Raw genomic sequence first — 19,115 nt, forward strand, 5'->3', positions numbered from 1 at the left:
GGTGCTACTAGACATTTATTATTATTATTATTATTATTATTATTATTATTATTATTATTATTATTATTATTATTATTTTATTTCGACTGCGTCAGACCAACATGGCTACCTACCAGAAGCCAGAGGGAAAGGTACGGGAGGGCAATAGAAATTATTGACTTGACCGTTTCATTTTAAGATAAGCACCTGGATGTTGTTCTTTCAGTTATATTCTAAATGAATGTTTTAAAAAGATAAAGGTAAAGGACACCTGACAGTTAAGTCCAGTCACAGAGGACTCTGGGGTTGCGGTACTCATCTCGCTTTACAGGCCGAGGGAGCCGGTGTTTGTCTGCAGACGGTTTTTCCGGGTCATGTGGCCAGCCTGACTAAGCCACTTCTGGCGAACCAGAGCAGCGCACAGAAACGCCATTTACCTTCCTGCCGGAGTGGTACCTATTAATCTACTTGCACTTTTTGGCATGCTTTTGAACTGATAGTTTGGCAGGAGCTGGGACTGAGCAACGGGAGCTCACCCCATCACAGGGATTTGAACCACCGACCTCCAAGGTCATCAGAGCTGAAAGATAATTTACAGTGCAATCCTGTGTGTGTCTATTTGGAAGCAAGTCTTACTGGGTTCAATAGGACTTATTACTACATAAGTGTGTGGAAGATGGCAGTCCCTTGCAAAGTAACATTACCCTGCACCACCATTTAACTATGTTTCTTGCAATCAAAACAATCAAGGAAGGGAAATAAACCATAGTCTCCTATGCTAAATTTGCAGGTTGTGATGATCCAAGTGCATAAGTGTGGGGACTTACTTCACCCTGTGTTTAGAAGCATGGAGTTAGGGAATGGATGGAATGCATAACAGTAGGCAGCACTATTGTTAAATTGTGAGAATTTCTTTCATTTGTGGTATCTGCTGCTGAATGCCTAAGTACATTTAATGTAGATTGAGATAATACTGGGGATCTTCACCCTCCAGAGGCTGTTTGCCAAAGGGACTTGACCAAGTGAGACTAATGAATGGAAGGTTTGGCTTTTGTCTTTCTGGAAGGTTGGGCAAATTAGGTAATCATGGTAATGGCTCAGCCTTTGAGAGGAAGTAATTTATCTTATGTGTGATTTTCCTCTCTCATCTCATGGACAGTTAAGGGTAAGGACAATGGCAATCCAAGGCAGATTGCTACTGATTAAGACTAGCTGTCATAAGTGTAGGTGTATGGGCAAATTTTTGTTTAGATAATAAAGCAGAGGAAATGCTTGTCCAAAACATTTTTCAGCCTAAATGATTTGATTAATCTCCTGGATTACCAAATCCCAGGAATGCTATTCTAGTTGTGGAATTCTTCTTCCAATCTAAAAAAATATTTCCAGAGGTATAAAGCTTTAATATGCTTTATCTTAGATGGAGATATATGGAAACGCATTGCAGAAGTCAGCAGGGTTCTAACATCATTGGAGGTAAGTGGTTACCACCAAATCAATACCTCTTTGAGCCTTTATTTGGAAGAAGAAGAAAGTGTGGGGCCCATATTTGGCTGGTTTCTTTTGCCCAGACTTCTAGAACCAAAGCTAAAGCTAGTTTTAAGGCTGGCCTTGATTGCTGGTGCAATGGAGAGTTCTCAGTTGAAGAAAACACCATTTAACGTTGTTTTTCCATCATAATAACTCTATGTAATAAAACTTTGGCTATTTTAGGATAAATTCCAGGGAAGCTGGTGATGAGGAAAAGTAAACACGCAATTTTCTTTAGAAGCCTTGGGTCAAGGGAATGATCCACAAAGGATCTAAAATTTTGGGGCAAAAAGCTTATATTAAGGTAAAACTAAAACAGAAGAGGATCTCTAGGGAAGGATCCCCAGCAATCTCATAGGCACTGGGCCTTTTGGCAGCAGACATTGTTTGTGCTCTCTTGATAAAGCCTGTAGTCATTCAGGAGCTGTCAATGTGGTGATCTCCGGTTGTGGTTGGGTGACAACGCCCATCACCCCCTGTCCAAATGGTTATTGGTCAGGGATTATGGGCACAGTAGTCCCAAGAACCTTCTGGATGACACTATGCTGGCTGACCCTGCCATAGCATATTGTAGGGCTTCCAACACAATTTTACCTTCACCAGGGATACTTTTATATCAGTAACATTCACATTGATGTGTAGTGTGTGAGATTTTTTTTTTAAAGCAGGACATTGATATCATAGACATGGAATGGATAAGCCAAAAAAGAACCTGCAGGTAGCTATGAGACTGACATGATGTCTGGCAGTGCAGTTGCTAGCACGGGAAAAGTATATAGGAGGATTGGGGAACTGAAATTGTGTGGATGGCTTTTTAACAGTAAATTTTAGGTATGGAGGGAAAGTGTGATTCCGTCCCCTAGGAAATAGCAGTCTCAGGGTCCCAGACTGGGATAGGTAGAGGGGCTTTAACCCTTACCTTATTGTGGTCCCAATCTAAAAACCCCTACCCACCTACTAATTACCTTAGGGGAAAGTGCCCATTCCTCCATTCTGACAATTTGCATGAATGGCCATTTAAAAATAATTTAAAACAACGCGAATGGTGTCTAGTTTGGCCCTAAGATAGGCAGGTACAGATTGAGCTGCAAACACTCATCCCTGTTGGAATTCTGCCTGGGTCAGAGGAATGTGCCACAGCGTAGGCACCGGCAGATATTCCTGTCGACCTCCCCGCGTCTCCACTCTGCTGATAAGCAGGCGAGGTCCCGGCGATTCATCTCAGATGTGTGAGAGGAACACACCGTTCTTCGTCTCTCCCCTTTGGTGTCCCCCAGTAGGGGAAAGAAGCAGACAGAAAACTATTTACATCTTTTATTTCTGTCTCTCATATCAGTACAGAGAAACATGTCTGCACTCGACAACAGCAAGATGAAACTCCTCCCATGTACTTCCAGTACAGGTCATATGACACACACTCTGAGCTAACATCCGGTGCTCAGTACAGAATGGACTGCCCCTTTGTTTCCATGGCAACAGTCACAAACATCCTGTCTGGCTTTCCAGCCACAAGCAGCTGACTGAGCTGCTGGAGCCTTTGCTTACTGCAGCATTGGTGCTTTATGGTAACATACTCCCCCTAAAGTATCAATGCGAGCTGCGAGCAAAGCGTCATCCAGAGAAGAAAACAAACAGTTGTTATACTTATAACATTCCCCTGTTGTTTCAGCTCCACCCTTGGAACTATCCGCCACTGGTTTAACCAATGTACCTCTCTGGTTGTGTGACTTCGCATTACCTTGGTTAACAACTCTGTGTTGTGCCTTTGTCTCTGACTCAGACACAGCTTCAATCTGTCCTTGATCGTTTACAACAGCAACATATGCAAGGTTAGCAAACTCCTTTGAATACCTCTTGGGTGGTACACCCTTCGTTGCTCTCTCAGACCTTCTTAGGAGCTGCTGCTCTTTTCTGCTTTCTGGTTCAGCCTCTGAACTCTCTGGAGAACCAGTAGTAAGCTTAATCAGTGGTTCATCCTCCTTTTCTGAGGGTCTAGTCATTATTTGAGATTTCCTCTCAATAACTGTGACAACTGAGCTGTCTGAGCTATCAGTGTCATCATCATCAGTACCACTGAACTCAATAGGATCAGACTCATCATCATCATCATCATCTGTGGAAAAAGTGTGAACAATCACTCTCTCTCGTTCAGGAGCACTTTCTAGAAACTTTGTGAGAATCACCTGACCAGATTCAGACAAAATTACTCTGTAGAGACCTTTTTCATAACCCACAAAGATGCCTCTGGCATTCTTTACCCCACTTGGATCTTCTGTTCTCACATGAGATCCGAAAACCTTAAAATAGGCAACAGAAGGTTTTCTATTAAACAGCTTCTCAAAAGGAGAACATCCCAACTCTGTTGAGACTTTTCTCAACCACACATGAAGATAGGACGCTAAAGATTCGGCCCAATAATCATGTGGTAAATGTGAACTTAGCAATTGCGCATGCATCCCCTTTTGCAACTCTTTGTTCACCCTAACACAGACACATTTCTTCCATGCTTCTTTGGAAGTAGCAAGTTTGTGTCTTATCCCTTTCTCATCCAGGAACCTCTGGAAATCCTGTAAAAGAAAAACTGGCTTGTCATCTGTGAAAAGACAATCAATGTTAGCATCATGCATACTTTTAACCTTGTCACAAAACTCCTGAAACTTTTCTAAAGTTTCCTGCGGTTTCTTCATCATATAAACCCAAGAATAATTAGTGAAACAATCAACACACACAAGGTAATATTTTGCACCGCCTCTAGATGGTTCTAGAGGACCAATCACATCAGCATACACCCGCTGAAAAGCTCTGTGGACCTTCTTGGACACCTTCTTGGTGTTCACACTGGTCACACCTGTAAGAGAAAATTCGTTAGAATCAGAAGTATTACATTTCATGTAATCACTTTGATCAAAAGTCAACAAATACAGTCCATCTTTCTCTTTGGCAGTAAGAAACAGTTCTCCATCTTTGTAGATCTTGCATCTTTTAGCATCATAGTACAGTTTTAGTCCCTTCTTTGCAATCTGCGAAGCACTCAGCAGACTAAATTTCAGTTCTGGAACCAGGTAAACATCGCTTATAGTCAAGTTCAGACTCTCAAGATACACAGTTCCAATTCCGGTCGCTTCCAGTTCTTGACCGTTGGCTTGTTTCACAGTGAAGCTTTGCTTCTTTAACGTCGAAAACAGTTGTCTGTGTGGGCAGAGATGCTTCGTGGCGCCGGTATCGATTATGAATGCGTTCCCAACATCTGGCGTGGTTCCTTTCGCCATCATAGCCTTTGCAGGTTTCACCTGGCACTTGGTACGGCTTTTGCTTGACGCCTCAGGCTTCGTTGAGCTGTTCTTGGCTCCTTTTGACTGTCGCGGCTTCTTACAGTTTCGCTGTAGATGCCCAGTCTGTCCACAATTGTGGCATCGGACAGCACTCAATGCTACGGCATGCTCTCCAGTAGCATCAGCAGTGGGAAGATTTGAACTCTGTTCTTGCCTCCCCCTGTCTTTCACTTCCAGTGCAGCAAGTCTGTCGTGTTCGTTCAGGACGACGGCACACACTCTTTCCGCGGTTAGCTGCTGAGCAGGTAGCGAACCAAGCTGACTGGCAACAACCTTGTAGGTGCGGTTCAGGCTGTTTATCATCATGAAGCAAAACACTTCCTCCTGTAGACGGAAATTGCGTTCCACCATCTGTTGACGCAGAAACTTCATCTCTGTCAGGTGCGCTTGAACATCTCCATCAGGCGCTAATCTCAGATTGGTCAACTTCTCAAAATACAACAACGCTGAAGAACCGGCATCTCTCTGATGCGTTGTACGCAGCGTGTTCCAAACCTCTTGCGCAAATTCCAAATGCTGTATATGCACAAGCTGCTCATCTGAGACACACAGAATTATAGCAGTCCTAGCCTTCACATTCTGTGACTCCCAAGCACGCGTTGGTGCTGCTGGGATGGGATTCTCATTCACCCCTAACAGTCTCTGATTCTGCAGCAGGGCCTTCATCTTTACAGACCAAGATGAATAATTGTCATTGGTCAGGAGGGGTGGAGAAGGCAAGCCTCCCCCCTTCTTGGCATCCATTTTGAGTCCTAGCATTGACTCTAAAACACAAGCCTCTAAAATCCAATAGCTGGCTTGTTTACTCTCTTGACACCTGGCAACTCTGACACTGGCTGCGTTGGAAAGTCCCTTCCAGTAGTTCGTGAGGACCTAGTCATAACAAACTTTGTTTTCGCCTCTCTGAAGCATAGTCTGACTGTCCAGCCCTCTCAAGTAACTTTCCATTTCTCCTCTCTGAGGCACAGCCTTCTGAAGGACGTTGCCTAGCAACAGCGCATTCCTTTCCTCGGACAGGAAACCACAAAAATGCCTGGTATGCAGGCCTCTTCTAGGTTGGAGCTGCTTTCCCACACTCGCTCTCCGTGAAGCAGAGAATGAATCATTCTGCATTCACTCTTTTAAGCCCTTAAAAGTCTCATACCTTGAGCATCGGCTTGGCTGTCAGCTTCTTCTGGTCAGCTTCTGACTGCAGAGAATCAGCCTCTCACTTCCAGGCTTCCATGGAGCAGAGGAGGACAATTCACCAGCCTCTCATCCAGATGTCCGATGGACAGCAACCATCCGAAGGCTGCCACTGTTGGAATTCTGCCTGGGTCAGAGGAATGTGCCACAGCGTAGGCACCGGCAGATATTCCTGTCGACCTCCCCGCGTCTCCACTCTGCTGATAAGCAGGCGAGGTCCCGGCGATTCATCTCAGATGTGTGAGAGGAACACACCGTTCTTCGTCTCTCCCCTTTGGTGTCCCCCAGTAGGGGAAAGAAGCAGACAGAAAACTATTTACATCTTTTATTTCTGTCTCTCATATCAGTACAGAGAAACATGTCTGCACTCGACAACAGCAAGATGAAACTCCTCCCATGTACTTCCAGTACAGGTCATATGACACACACTCTGAGCTAACATCCGGTGCTCAGTACAGAATGGACTGCCCCTTTGTTTCCATGGCAACAGTCACAAACATCCTGTCTGGCTTTCCAGCCACAAGCAGCTGACTGAGCTGCTGGAGCCTTTGCTTACTGCAGCATTGGTGCTTTATGGTAACAATCCCTTCATAGCAGAGGTGAAGTCTTGTCTTCATTAGCCATGATTATTTCCGGTCGGATGTGCTTACTCTGACTTAAAATGTGAACATTTTAAAGATTGGCATTGTCTGGACAACAGTTTTCAGGTACTGCTATGTCTACAATAATACAGTTTTTAGAATTTAAAACATAACATTTAATTATTAGCAATTATGAAGGGGGAATGGAGAGACTGCAGTTCTTGGCAGAAATTGTGTCATTGAAGAGTCTTTTATCTAAAAATGTCAGAATGAATCTTCATATCTGTCAGGGGATGATTAGCTGCTTGTGCTTAAAATTGTGCCCCTTCAGAGTTTGTGCGGCCCCACAAACCTCTGTGTGTGACAGAGCTCCTCAGACATGTCTGCTCTAGTCACTAGTAGAGTCTGACAGTGGCTGCCTGCGGAAGCGCTTCCAGCAAAGAAGTTCCTTAACGGAAACGCGTCTCCTGGACTCACGACGTGGCAGCTTCCGGCGAAGCATGGGTCTCCCTGCAGTTGCTTCTGACACCTCCCCGCTATTTTCGCTGGAAGTGTCTCTCACCCCTTTCTCTCCCCTGCTGTTTCCTGCCTGGGCTGCTGCGTCTCTCTCAGCATTACTGAGATCCTCCTCCAGAGACCCCTCGCTCCCCCTCCTTGTCCCTGCTTTAGCTGCTGACTCTCTCCCAGTCTCTGGGAGCCCTACCACCTCCCTTTCCTCTGATGTCAGTTCCCTGACATCCACCTCCCCTCCAGGGCCCCCTTCTCCCCCGCCCCTACTCTCTCCTCTGGGCGGTGAGGAGCTGAAACCCCGAAAAGAATCCTCTTCATCTTCAGACGTCTCGAACATTTCCCTCCATCGGTCTTCGTTCCGACTCGCTGAATCCTCCTCCACCTCGGAATCAGAGAACCCCTCCAACTCTTCTTCTTCGTCGGTGGTGGCGAAGTATTCCCTCCGGAACCTCGCCACTGGCTGGGGTTTACGAGGGAATCTCTGATGAAAAGTTTCAATCAAAACCTCGTCATCTACATCCTCTGCCCTGACCCAGGTGTTTTCCGACTCCGGCTCCCCTTCCCACATTACCAAATACTCTACTTGCTCTCCCTTCCACCTGGAATCGAGAATCTCCGCTACATGGTAGCTGTGTTCTTTTTCCTCCATAGCTGGTCCCCTATTGACCCTCCCCTCTCTGTCCCCTATATACGGTGACAGCAACGACCTGTGGAACACTGGGTGCAACTTCATGTGGTTCGGTAACCGGAGTCTGAAAGCCACTGGGTTGACCTGTTGCGTGACTTCAAATGGGCCCAGTCTTTTGGGTCTTAACTTCTTACAACCTCCTTTAAATGGTAACCCTTGGGTGGACAGCCACACCTGGTCCCCCACCCTAATGCTTTCCCCTTCCCTTCTGGTTTTGTCTGCCTGCCTCTTATATTCCTCCTTCGCCCTGTTTAAATTAAGTTGGAGCTGGCGATGGATCGCTTCCATTTCTTCAACGAACTGTTCTGCGGCTGGAACGCTCCAGTTCTCCCCTTCCCCCCCTGGGAAGGCTCGGGGATGACACCCGTGATTAGCCAAAAAAGGGCTCATCCCCGTGGACACGTTCTCTGCATTGTTGTAGGCAAATTCTGCCAACGCCAGCTTCTCCACCCAATCATTCTCTCTGTCATTCACATAACACCTCAAATATTGCTGGAGGACCCCATTAGCTCTTTCCGCCTGCCCGTTGGTTTCTGGATGACGGGCAGTAGAGAAATTCACCTCTACATGCAATAAGCTCATGAGCTTCCTCCAGAACCTGGAAGTAAATTGTTTCCCTCGGTCAGAAACCACCCTCAAGGGGGCGCCATGCAGCCTAAACACATTTTCCACAAACAATTTAGCGGTTTCTTCCGCTGTGACCGCATGTGAGCAGGCTATAAAGTGGGCCATCTTGGTTAACAGGTCTACCACAACCATGATGGCTGTTTTCCCTTTGGACCTGGGCAGATCAGTCATGAAATCTATTGCCACTGCCTCCCATGGCCTTTCCGGCGTGGGTAGTGGTTCTAATAAACCTGCCGGTGCCCGCCTCTCCCCCTTGGCTCGTTGGCATCGGTCACACCCTCTCACATATTCCCGCACATCTTCCCTGACCTTGGGCCACCAGAATTCCCTGGTAACCAGCCACATGGTTTTGTGTTGCCCAAAATGCCCTGCTGTGGGGCTATCGTGCAGTTGCTTGAGTACCTTTTCCCTCAATTCCCCTTCAGGTATGTATAACGCTCCCTTGTAGTACAACGCCCCATTTCTCTCCTCAAAACCCCCGGGTTTGTCTCCCTCCCTCCTGAGACCCCTGAGTTTGTCCTGGGCATATTCATCCTGCACCGTTCCCTCTACCAGTTCCCTTTGCCCCACCAATGCCGCCCCACACACCCAGCGGTCCTCGGGAATGACATGGGTCTCTTCGGGTGCACCCTCTCCCTCCAAATATTCAGGTTTGCGTGAGAGAGCGTCCGCCCTAACGTTCTCCGGGCCTGGTACGTAACAAATCTCAAAGTTAAATTTGGAGAACTCCTGGGCCCATCTCAACTGCCGTTGGTTGAGCACTCGCGCAGTTCTCCAATACTCTAGATTCTTATGGTCCGTGCACACTTGCACCTTCTGTTGTGCACCAATTAGCAGGTGCCTCCATCTCCGGAAGGCCTCATGAATCGCAAGAAGTTCCCGGTCGTACACCGTGTAGTTCCTCTCAGATTTGTTCAGCTTTCGCGAAAAGAAGGCACACGGTCGCCACTCTGACCCCTCCTTCCCCGGCTGCAGAAGAAGCACCGCCCCTATGGCTCTGTCAGAAGCGTCTGTTTCGACCCTCAGCTTTTTTTGTAAATCCACATGTAGAAGTTGTTCATCAGAGGCGAAGGCCCTTTTCAGTTCCTCAAACGCTCGCTCCGCCTCCCCCGTCCAAACAAACTTCTTTTTACTGCTGAGACAGTCCGTGATGGGCGCCGTCAGGTGGGCGAAGTTTCGGATGAACTTACGATAAAAGTTTCCAAACCCTAGGAACCTCTGCACATCCTTCTTGGTCTTGGGTGTTTTCCATTCCAGCACCGCTTGAACCTTGCCGGGGTCCATGGCCAACCCCTTGTCTGACAAGCGGTACCCCAGGAATTCCACCTCCTTGGTATGAAACTGACACTTCTCCAGTTTCACCCACAGTCTGTTGGCTTGCAGCCTGCTCAACACTTCTCTGACGTCTCTCACATGTTGCTCCTCATTCTCCGAATACACCAACACGTCATCTAAGAAGGCCACGCAATTCTTGTAGAGCAAAGGCCCCAGTACGTGGTTCATGAAGGCTTGAAAACACGCGGAGCCTGTTTGTAATCCAAAAGGCATAACGAGGTATTCAAATGCCCCCAAAGGGGTGAACATGGTGGTCTTCCATTCATCCCCTTTCCTTATACGTATCAGGTTGTACGCCCCCCTTAGGTCCAGCTTTGTAAAAATCTTTCCTTTTCGCACCCTGGTCAAAATATCATCAATCCTGGGCATAGGAAAAGCCGCCGGCTCTGTCACTGCATTTAGGGCCCGAAAGTCACATACCAGCCTCGGCTTGTCCGTGTTTTTTTTATCCACAAAAAACACTGGGCTACCCCCCGCTGCCTTGGACTCTCTGATGAAGCCTCTCTTCAGGTTCTTGTCAATGAACGCTCGCAACTCCTGCATTTCCCTGTCTGACATGGCATACAACTTGCCTACAGGAAGCTGTGCTCCAGGGAGTAAATTGATCTGGCAATCAAAGGGCCTATGCGGGGGTAGTTGGTCAGCTTCCTTCTCGCTGAACACGTCGCTGAGATCAGCATACTGTGGTGGCACCTTCCCCTTCCCCATTACTTCAGTCCCTGCTAGGGTGGCTTGGGCCCCTGCTGACCCCTTTTCCCCCCTGCAGTGTTCTAAGCAATGTGCTGAACCGAAGGAAACCACTCTTTGATGCCAGCCCACCAGCGGATCATGTAAGGCTAGCCAGCTCATTCCCAAAATAATGGGAGCGCCTCCCAAGGTGGCCACATTAAACGCTATCAGTTCTGTGTGCCTTGCCACCCTCATTATCATTGGGACGGTCTGCAAGCTAACTCCTCCTCCCAACAGTTCCCTGCCATCGATCGTGGTCACCTGCAGGGGGTTGCTTAAAGGGATAGTCTGTATCTGATGTTCAGCAGCAAACTCCTTGCTCATAAAATTGCAGGAGCTGCCTGAGTCCAACAGCGCCTTTATTTTTAGGGGGTGTCCATTTTGCAGCTCTAGCGACACTTCAATCACTAGAGCAGGTCGAGGAGCTTCTGGCACGGGCACTTTCACTGCTCTTTGGCCTGGCTGCAGTGCCCTGACGTTGGCAACCAGGCGTTGGCTTTTACCTGCTCCGTTTCTCCCTGCTCTCCCCCCTCAACTGCTCCCACCATCCCTTGCCATTCCTTCCTCTGGGGGCAGACTCTGGCAAAGTGGCCTGGCTGTTGGCAGAGATAGCATTTCCGGGCTCCCTTTCCCTCCTTCTTCGCCCCCTCACTGGGCTTTGAAACTGCGCGCGCGCGGGCTGTTCCGATTTCCATCGGCTCTGCCGGCGGGAAAGCTGGCTCAGGAATGTCTGGAATGCGTAACTCCTTCCAACGTTCCCCTCTCCCTTCCCGCCTCTCCAAGGCTCTTGCCTCCTGGCGCGCTCCAATGGTCAGCGCAGATTTGGTCAGCTGATCCATAGACCCCGCCCTGGGGCTCCTGGCCAGCTCGTCTTTCACAGCTGAAGAAAGACCTTCTTCAAATAGCATCTGAATGGGTGCTGCCGATAAATCCCACCCCAATCTGTGAATCAGCATGGTAAATTCAGTCCAGTACTCACGGACAGATCTGCTTCCCTGCTTGCAAGCCATTAGCTGTCTGCGCACCACCCCTTCCTCAATATCGCTGGAAAACATGATATCCATTGCACGAAAGAATTTCATAGTGTCCTTTAGGATATCGTTGTGCGTTGCCATCAGGGGTCGAACCCAGTCCCGCGCCCCCTTCTCAAGATGCCCAATTACGAAAGCAACTCGCGATTCCTCATCAGGGAACTCATCAAACTGCACATTCAGGGCATATTGCATCTCTGTCCTAAAGGCATGGTAATCCTTGGGGTCCCCCCCAAACTTCTGCACCAATCCTGGTACCTTTCTGGGGAACTGAGTGGTTCTCCCCTTTTTGTCAGCATCCTGAGCCCTTCTCTCCTCGAGCCTCGCCGTCTGCAGCGCAAGTTGGACCTCCAGAGCTTGATACCTTTCTTCCAAGCTTGGACCAGCTCCAACCCCTGCCTCTCCGGTTCCGGCTGGGTTGCTCATGATGCTTTCTCCTGCACAGGCAGCGTACAGAGACTGTCAGACTGCTGTCAGGGGATGATTAGCTGCTTGTGCTTAAAATTGTGCCCCTTCAGAGTTTGTGCGGCCCCACAAACCTCTGTGTGTGACAGAGCTCCTCAGACATGTCTGCTCTAGTCACTAGTAGAGTCTGACAGTGGCTGCCTGCGGAAGCGCTTCCAGCAAAGAAGTTCCTTAACGGAAACGCGTCTCCTGGACTCACGACGTGGCAGCTTCCGGCGAAGCATGGGTCTCCCTGCAGTTGCTTCTGACACCTCCCCGCTATTTTCGCTGGAAGTGTCTCTCACCCCTTTCTCTCCCCTGCTGTTTCCTGCCTGGGCTGCTGCGTCTCTCTCAGCATTACTGAGATCCTCCTCCAGAGACCCCTCGCTCCCCCTCCTTGTCCCTGCTTTAGCTGCTGACTCTCTCCCAGTCTCTGGGAGCCCTACCACCTCCCTTTCCTCTGATGTCAGTTCCCTGACAATATCCTATAATGTATTTTATCACTCAGGTATCAGCTTTGGGTGGTTTTGTTTGTTTTAAAAGCAAATGGGCCTGTTAAATTAGTGGTTTCAAACTTTGCTTTGAGGAATCCTGGGGGTTCTTGGAAACTTATTAAGAGCTCCTCAGCAGAAAGCTCAAGAAAGTGGAAGACAGCTTATCCATCACTTGTAATGCAGAACCACAAAGAAGCAATAAGTGAATTTTCATTCAGGAATGGTGATAGCATATCCTGGCAGCCTTACCCAGAGTTCTGTATAAGCTCCTATAAAATGCCCCAGAAGTCTTCCACTGAGGTAGCATACCTCCAATATAAGAACTTTCACTCTCTCCCAGTCAAGTTGAACACGTCTTTTTTTTATCTGAAATCCTGCATGGACTATATAAGTTGAATAACTGTGTTTAATTTTTAAGGTTAGAAATCTCAGGCATACAAGTTAACTAATGTAATGTTACAGTAATAATGTTCAAGCAACAGTTTTAATTACTTGATGTCATGTTGCATGTAAAATCTCCTAACAGCTGTTTAAATAGGACTCAGAGGAATTATGGTAGTTCAGGTGGCAAAAATGCAGACTTAACTACTGCATGTAAATGAGTTTGGGTAGGCTTTTGCCAGAAAATTGGGTAGTGCCTGTTAGGATACATTCTTAATAATGACTTTGAATATTGTGACTGGCAATATTTGTTGTTGTTGCTGTTTAGTCGTGTCCAACTCTTCGTGACTCCATGGTGCCTCCCACAGTTTGGTCAAACTTAAGTTGGTAGCTTCGAGAATACTGTCCAACCATCTTGTCCTCTGTCGTCCCCTTCTTGTGCCCTCCATCTTTCCCAACATCAGGGTCTTTTCTATGGAGTCTTCTCTTTTCATGAGGTGGCCAAAGTATTGGAACCTCAGCTTCAGGATCTGTCCTTCCAGTGAGCACTCAGGGCTGATTTCCTTCAGAATGGATGTGTTTGATCTTCTTGCAGTCCATGGGGCTCTCAAGAGTCTCCTCCAGCACCATAATTCAAATCATCAATTCTTCAGTGATCAGCCTTCTTTATGGTCCAGCTCTCACTTCCATACATCACTACTGGGAAAACCGTAGCTTTAAATATACGGACCTTTGTTGGTGGCAGTATTTAGTAGATGGAAATAAAGGACTATGCTCAAACAAGTTAAATTCAGGAAGAAGAAAGACTGCTGGAGTCCGGTGAAGAACATTACAATGTGTTGGCTGTTAGTTTGCTGGGGGAACAAATGACTGCGTCAGATATATATTTTGGAAAGTTGGTTGTCTCTCCGTCTCTTCTCTATGCATTTGGACACCTAGTAAGATATCACAGCCAAATTTACATGGTGGTTCTGAGATCAAGGAGCAGGTTTTGTCTATGTTTGGTTATGTTTGGCACCATTTTGAATCAAGATGATGGACTGAACCTTTCACAGCAACACTGACTTTAACCTCTGATTTCAAAACTGCACTATGTTTTTTGTTTCCTAGAATTCCCCAACAACACCAGTCACTTTTTGTTAGTTGGCTAGAGAGACCAGTAGGAAAGAAATGACACACTCTCTGCTTTTCCATAAAGTCATATATTGGATCGTACTAGGTTGTAGCTAGTGGTGACCCTCCACTAACATAAGGTACTATGATTCAAGAGAGACTTATGTCAGTTAGATGGGGAGGGAAGTGACTGTTGTAGATCCAGCAGACCCCTGCACCACCTTCTGTGCTGTTCCAAAGGACCCCCCAACTCTGGTGCAGACCGGGGTGCGTGGAATTGCCAAAGTAGCCTCATTGTCTGTCCTGCTGATTGAAGCTTCCACTGCATTGAAGAGCCTTCCATCTGTGGAAGGACATAATTGGATATAACGCATGTTAGTAAACTCTGCATAATTGTCGGACATCTTGGCTGGAGGTGGGGCATGTTGCAGTAGGCTAAAGCACTGATGTACTGAGGGCTATAAAGAATTAGGAGCGTGAGCATGTTCCATGCATAGCATACTATATTAACCTGTTAATTGATTTTTTTTTAATGCAAAAGTGGCAGGGAGGTTCATAGGCTTTTTCCCAATGCAAGAAAAACCTGTGGCTATTTCAGCCACTCACCAAGAACATGCCCATAATGACAGCTGCAGTCAAATCTCTATAAACGTGCTCTGCCAAATACTGCTTCAAGATTCTACCTACAGATTTCCATATTTTGTACGGAGAGGAAGTATAAGTAGCAGCTTGCATAACATTTACTTTGAGAGCCATGCAGACCTTGAGATTGCAGCCAATGGGATTTGCTTATGAAAACTCTGGTTCACTTCCTTAGTTTCTTCTGTTGCGTGGGAGAAATGAGTCTGAATATGATGAGAGAGGAAGATAAGTTTCTTTATCTGTTTCCCACTTCTATAATCATGCAATCATGATATATCATGATTTCCCCTCTCCCAATTCCAGCCATCTTTTTTCTAAATAAATTTTTCGTTGTAAGGTAGACATTCGTTTGAGTTCCTTGTTTTTCATACCTTTTCCAGATACTCTTTTTTTAGATGGGGCATAAAGCTTGATACATAAAAAGTAAAGAAATTGAGTAACTGAAACCACTTCATTAACCTTCTTCACGTAACTAGCTCACAGTTAAACTAGGAAGCTCACTTCTATAAGATGACATAATGACCACCAAGTTGGATGGCTTTAAAATGGTTTTAGACAAATTTATTATTGCTATTATTATTTATTGAATATATATACCACCCTATACCCACTGGTCTCAGGGCAGTTCACAGAACAAAATCAAAATATAAAACCACAAAATACATAATCAAAATATAAATAACCTAATAACCCCCCTAAAAAACCCACATTTTAAAAGGGCATAGGGTGTCAATCTAATCAGCCAAAGACCTAGTTACAAAGGAACCTTTTTGCCTGGCACCTAAAGATATATAATGAAGGTGCCAGGTGAACTTCCCTGGGGAGAGCATTCCACATACAGGGAGCCACTGCAGAGAAGGCCCATTCTCGTGTTGCTACCCTCTAGACCTCTAGAAGAAGGCAGACAAAGAAGGGCCTCAGATGATGGTCTGAAGGTCCAGGTAGGTTCATATGGAAAGAGGTGGTCCTTGAGGTATTGCAGTCCTGAGCTATTTAAGCACTTTGAATTGGGTTTGAATTTATGGAGAATGGCTATCAGTGGCTGCTAGTCATGGTAGCTGTGGACAACTCCAGGACTGGAGGCAATATGTCACTGAATACCAGTTGCTGGGAAGCACAAATGAGGAAGAGTATTGTTGTGCATATTTCCTGCTTTCAGGATTCCCATATGCATATAGATTGCCACTAGGAGAACAGGATTCTGGGCTAGGTAGACCTTTTGTCTGCTTTAGCAGGGCTCTTTTTGTGTTCACATGTGGCTCCACCAAGAGTATTCTGTTCCATTAACCTACATTTTGGTGTGTTTGGTTATACATGTATTCATGTTCCCATGCAGGAAGGTGGTGGTTGTTGTCAAAACTGCTGTGGGTGTTACTGAGGAAGCTGTTCCTAGAGCCAGAGCTGTTGAAACACTGACTTGTGGCTTCCTACAGTAATTCACATTGTGTCCTATGAAATCGTAATTGAGTTTTAACTTTATGCATACACTGCTTAGTATTCCAGTCACTGCTTAGTATTCCAGTCACTTTCATGACTCCTCCCTGAAACGGCAAAAATGCTTGCAAAATTATTCTCCCCACCCAATTTCAGCTTGCCTTATGACATGAATGTTTTTTTTCTAGACTTGGTTGAATTTCAAACTTCCATCCCTATTTTGACACACTTCTGCAAGCGTTTGAAATAATCACAATGTTATGAAAGCTGATTCTTACCTTTAGAAGATATAATTTGTATGTTTTATTATCCTGTTACCTTTCTGAATTGCATATTGCGTTACATTTATAACAAACCAGCTTTGGGATAAAGGTACAAACATCCATCGTTAGCCATACCAGGTTAGCTTAGTAACTTAATGGATTTGGCAAGGCAAGGGCAACTCAGCCATTTCATTAATTCATTTAGTACATCTGACCGTTTGGACCACATGACAACTGTGTGCACTGATCCCCAAATATCCCCCTTAGCAGATTAAGAAGAATCATAGGGGCAACATATATTTTACAGAAGAGGCTTGTAAAATCCCATATAGCATGGTGCCATCTTCTAGTAGGTCTGATTACTTCCTGCTTCATGTTAAAGCACCAGTCATGAATTTTGGGATGTTACAGTACAGACATGGCCATTCTGAAATATCTGACAAGCTATCAAATGCTGGCTTAAAAACAAAACAACGTTCCTTTAATTTTTATTCTTTTTTTTCTTAAAGAAATACAAGCCGGGACGATGTGATGACATTTTGAAATGGAAGCCACCCAGTCTGAATTCGGTGGATTTTCGTCTAAAAATAACAAGAGTTGGTGGAGAAGGGTATGTAAGCTCTTCCCATTCATCTTATTTTTAGCCTCATTTTTATATATAAGTGGACTGTGTACTATTAGGTGTGTTGCAGGCAAGTGGGCTGCGGATGAGGAAGCTGGGTGAGACCAGAGTTATTTCAAGATTCCTCTTTAGCAATTCTTCAGACTCTTTGTAGGTTCCAAATAATTTCTAGCCTTGAGGAAGCATATGCTTAATTCCAAGCAGCAATGCAATTTTATGTGTTGCTGTAGCAGTCCCCCACCCCATCCGCAAGTTTTCTCTTACAAAGCTTTCCCTTGTGCCAGGTTAACAGACCCAAATTTAGAAAGCGACTTTTGAGTAGCTGCATCATCAATGCCAGCAAATACAGCAAGGCTCACAAAGGGAAAGCTACCACAGCTCTTACACTGGAAAAAAACCAAGCCTAGGATAAAGGTAAAGGGACCCCTGACCATTAGGTCCAGTCATGACTGACTCTGGGGTTGCGGTGCTCATCTCGCTTTATTGGCCGAGGGAGCCGGCGTACAGCTTCCGGGTCATGAGGCCGGCATGACTAAGCCGCTTCTGGCGAACCAGAGCAGCGCACGGAAACACCGTTTACCTTCCGCCAGAGCGGTACCTATTTATCTACTTGCACTTTGATGTGCTTTCGAACTGCTAGGTTGGCAGGAGCAGGGACCGAGCAACGGGAGCTCACCCTGCCACGGGGATTTGAACCGCCGACCTTCTGATCGGCAAGTCCTAGACTCTGTGGTTTAACCCACAACAGCTTAAAGAGGAGGTAGAGGCACACCCAGCAAACACAGAAGCTTGCAGAGAAAAGGGGAAAGTCACAAACTTTGCCCTGCCCACTTTTGTCATGCCACAAGGTCATCCACAAGGGAGTGCGACCCCCAGGTTGAAAAAGGTTCCTCACTTCTTCTTCAGGATGAGGGTAGAAAGGCAATCATGGAATAGTGATTTATTTATTTAGTTCTGATATTGCATTAGGCGCTGTGGATTTCTTTTCAAGCCCTGCCAGTGGCTTTAAGTTGGACTTCCCAAGGCACAAGGAAGGATTGGGAAAGGGTGGATAGATGCACTCGGCTTCAATGGATGGGCACAAAGAAGCATTCTGTAATAATTATGGGAAGGTGCTTTGAAAGTGTGAGTGGAGGGACTCATCATTTTAACATTTGATATGCTGGAGCAGCAAAGAATCTGCTCATTCTGTTCTAGAGCTATGCAAAAAATGCTCTTATTTAATAAACTTTTGGGGGAGGTCGTGTATAGGGATCACAGATTCTTAAGTTTGCTAAAATTGCAATATCCCGAGTAGCTTTTTTTGCTTGTCTTAAAATTAGAAAAGTTGTATTCTGGTCTGCCAAAATCAGGTGTGTACCTTGACATGATGAAAAGGCAGAGTTATGTGGTAGATATTTCATTCAAATTAGGGAAAGGAAGAAAGAAACTGTCAGTTTCTTTAAAATAATGGCAGTGGTAGGAATAAGCTAGCCTAATAACTGCAAGTTTGTCATAGAAGGATACAGATGATCTTGCATAGTGGTTCTTATGAGTGTTAAAAATCATATGCTTGTCTTTGTTAGAGCTAAACTACATATGTGTATGTAATATAGGAAATGGAATAACTTCACTTTTTAATGTGAATGTTTATCGTTGTAACCAGCTAGTTTTAATTATTTGAAACAATTTTCTTTTACAAAACTTATCAAACAGTAATTGTTGATAAATAATCATTTATTGCTGCAGAATTTCTGCTTCTTTTCAAGCACTGCAAACCTTTATATTTTGCAAAATATTACAGAATTATCAGGAACCAGTTTTCCCATGATAAAGGCATAATAATATGGTTCTGTGCCTACACATAGTAGTGTTTGGAACTCAACCCCAGGATCTGGCATCTAAGGCTCCAATTGTGGACTTCTCACTCAAAGAAGAAAAACAACTTCTTCCTTGCAAGTGATGATCTTTGAGTGGTCATTCCGTGCAGTCTTACATCATGTAGGAACTGAGCAGAAAGGTTCATGTCGTCTGTCTCTTGAGGCATGTATAAAAGGAGAACTCTCTCCCCTCAAGAGAAGGGCAGAAGTACTGTCTCATAGATGACTACTGAACTTGCATCAGTAAACAACCTGTTAGCATTTTTGTTCACTACTGCAATGTATAATCAAGCAGAAGAGACAGTGAAGAATGCAACCAAATCAGTCTTGAGTATGTGG

The 19,115-nt window shown here is 45.7% G+C and overlaps 1 protein-coding gene and 1 long non-coding RNA gene across 4 annotated transcripts in view; one reads left to right on the forward strand and one right to left on the reverse strand.

The window, feature by feature from the left end:
* Positions 1–19,115, reverse strand: part of LOC309529142 — a 598,034-nt gene that overhangs the window by 153,467 nt on the left and 425,452 nt on the right. The window lies entirely within an intron of this gene.
* The window catches only part of RNGTT (RNA guanylyltransferase and 5'-phosphatase), a 133,550-nt gene that overhangs the window by 93,403 nt on the left and 21,032 nt on the right, over positions 1–19,115 (forward strand). For all 3 annotated transcript variants that reach the window (XM_082216894.1, XM_082216895.1, XM_082216893.1), the window contains one exon: positions 16,805–16,905. In XM_082216894.1, the coding sequence (XP_082073020.1) occupies positions 16,805–16,905 (101 nt within the window). The remainder of the gene's footprint in view (positions 1–16,804; positions 16,906–19,115) is intronic.

The sequence above is a fragment of the Podarcis vaucheri genome (genome assembly GCF_965113315.1).
Source record: "Podarcis vaucheri genome assembly, chromosome: 3".
Lineage (NCBI taxonomy): Eukaryota > Metazoa > Chordata > Lepidosauria > Squamata > Lacertidae > Podarcis > Podarcis vaucheri.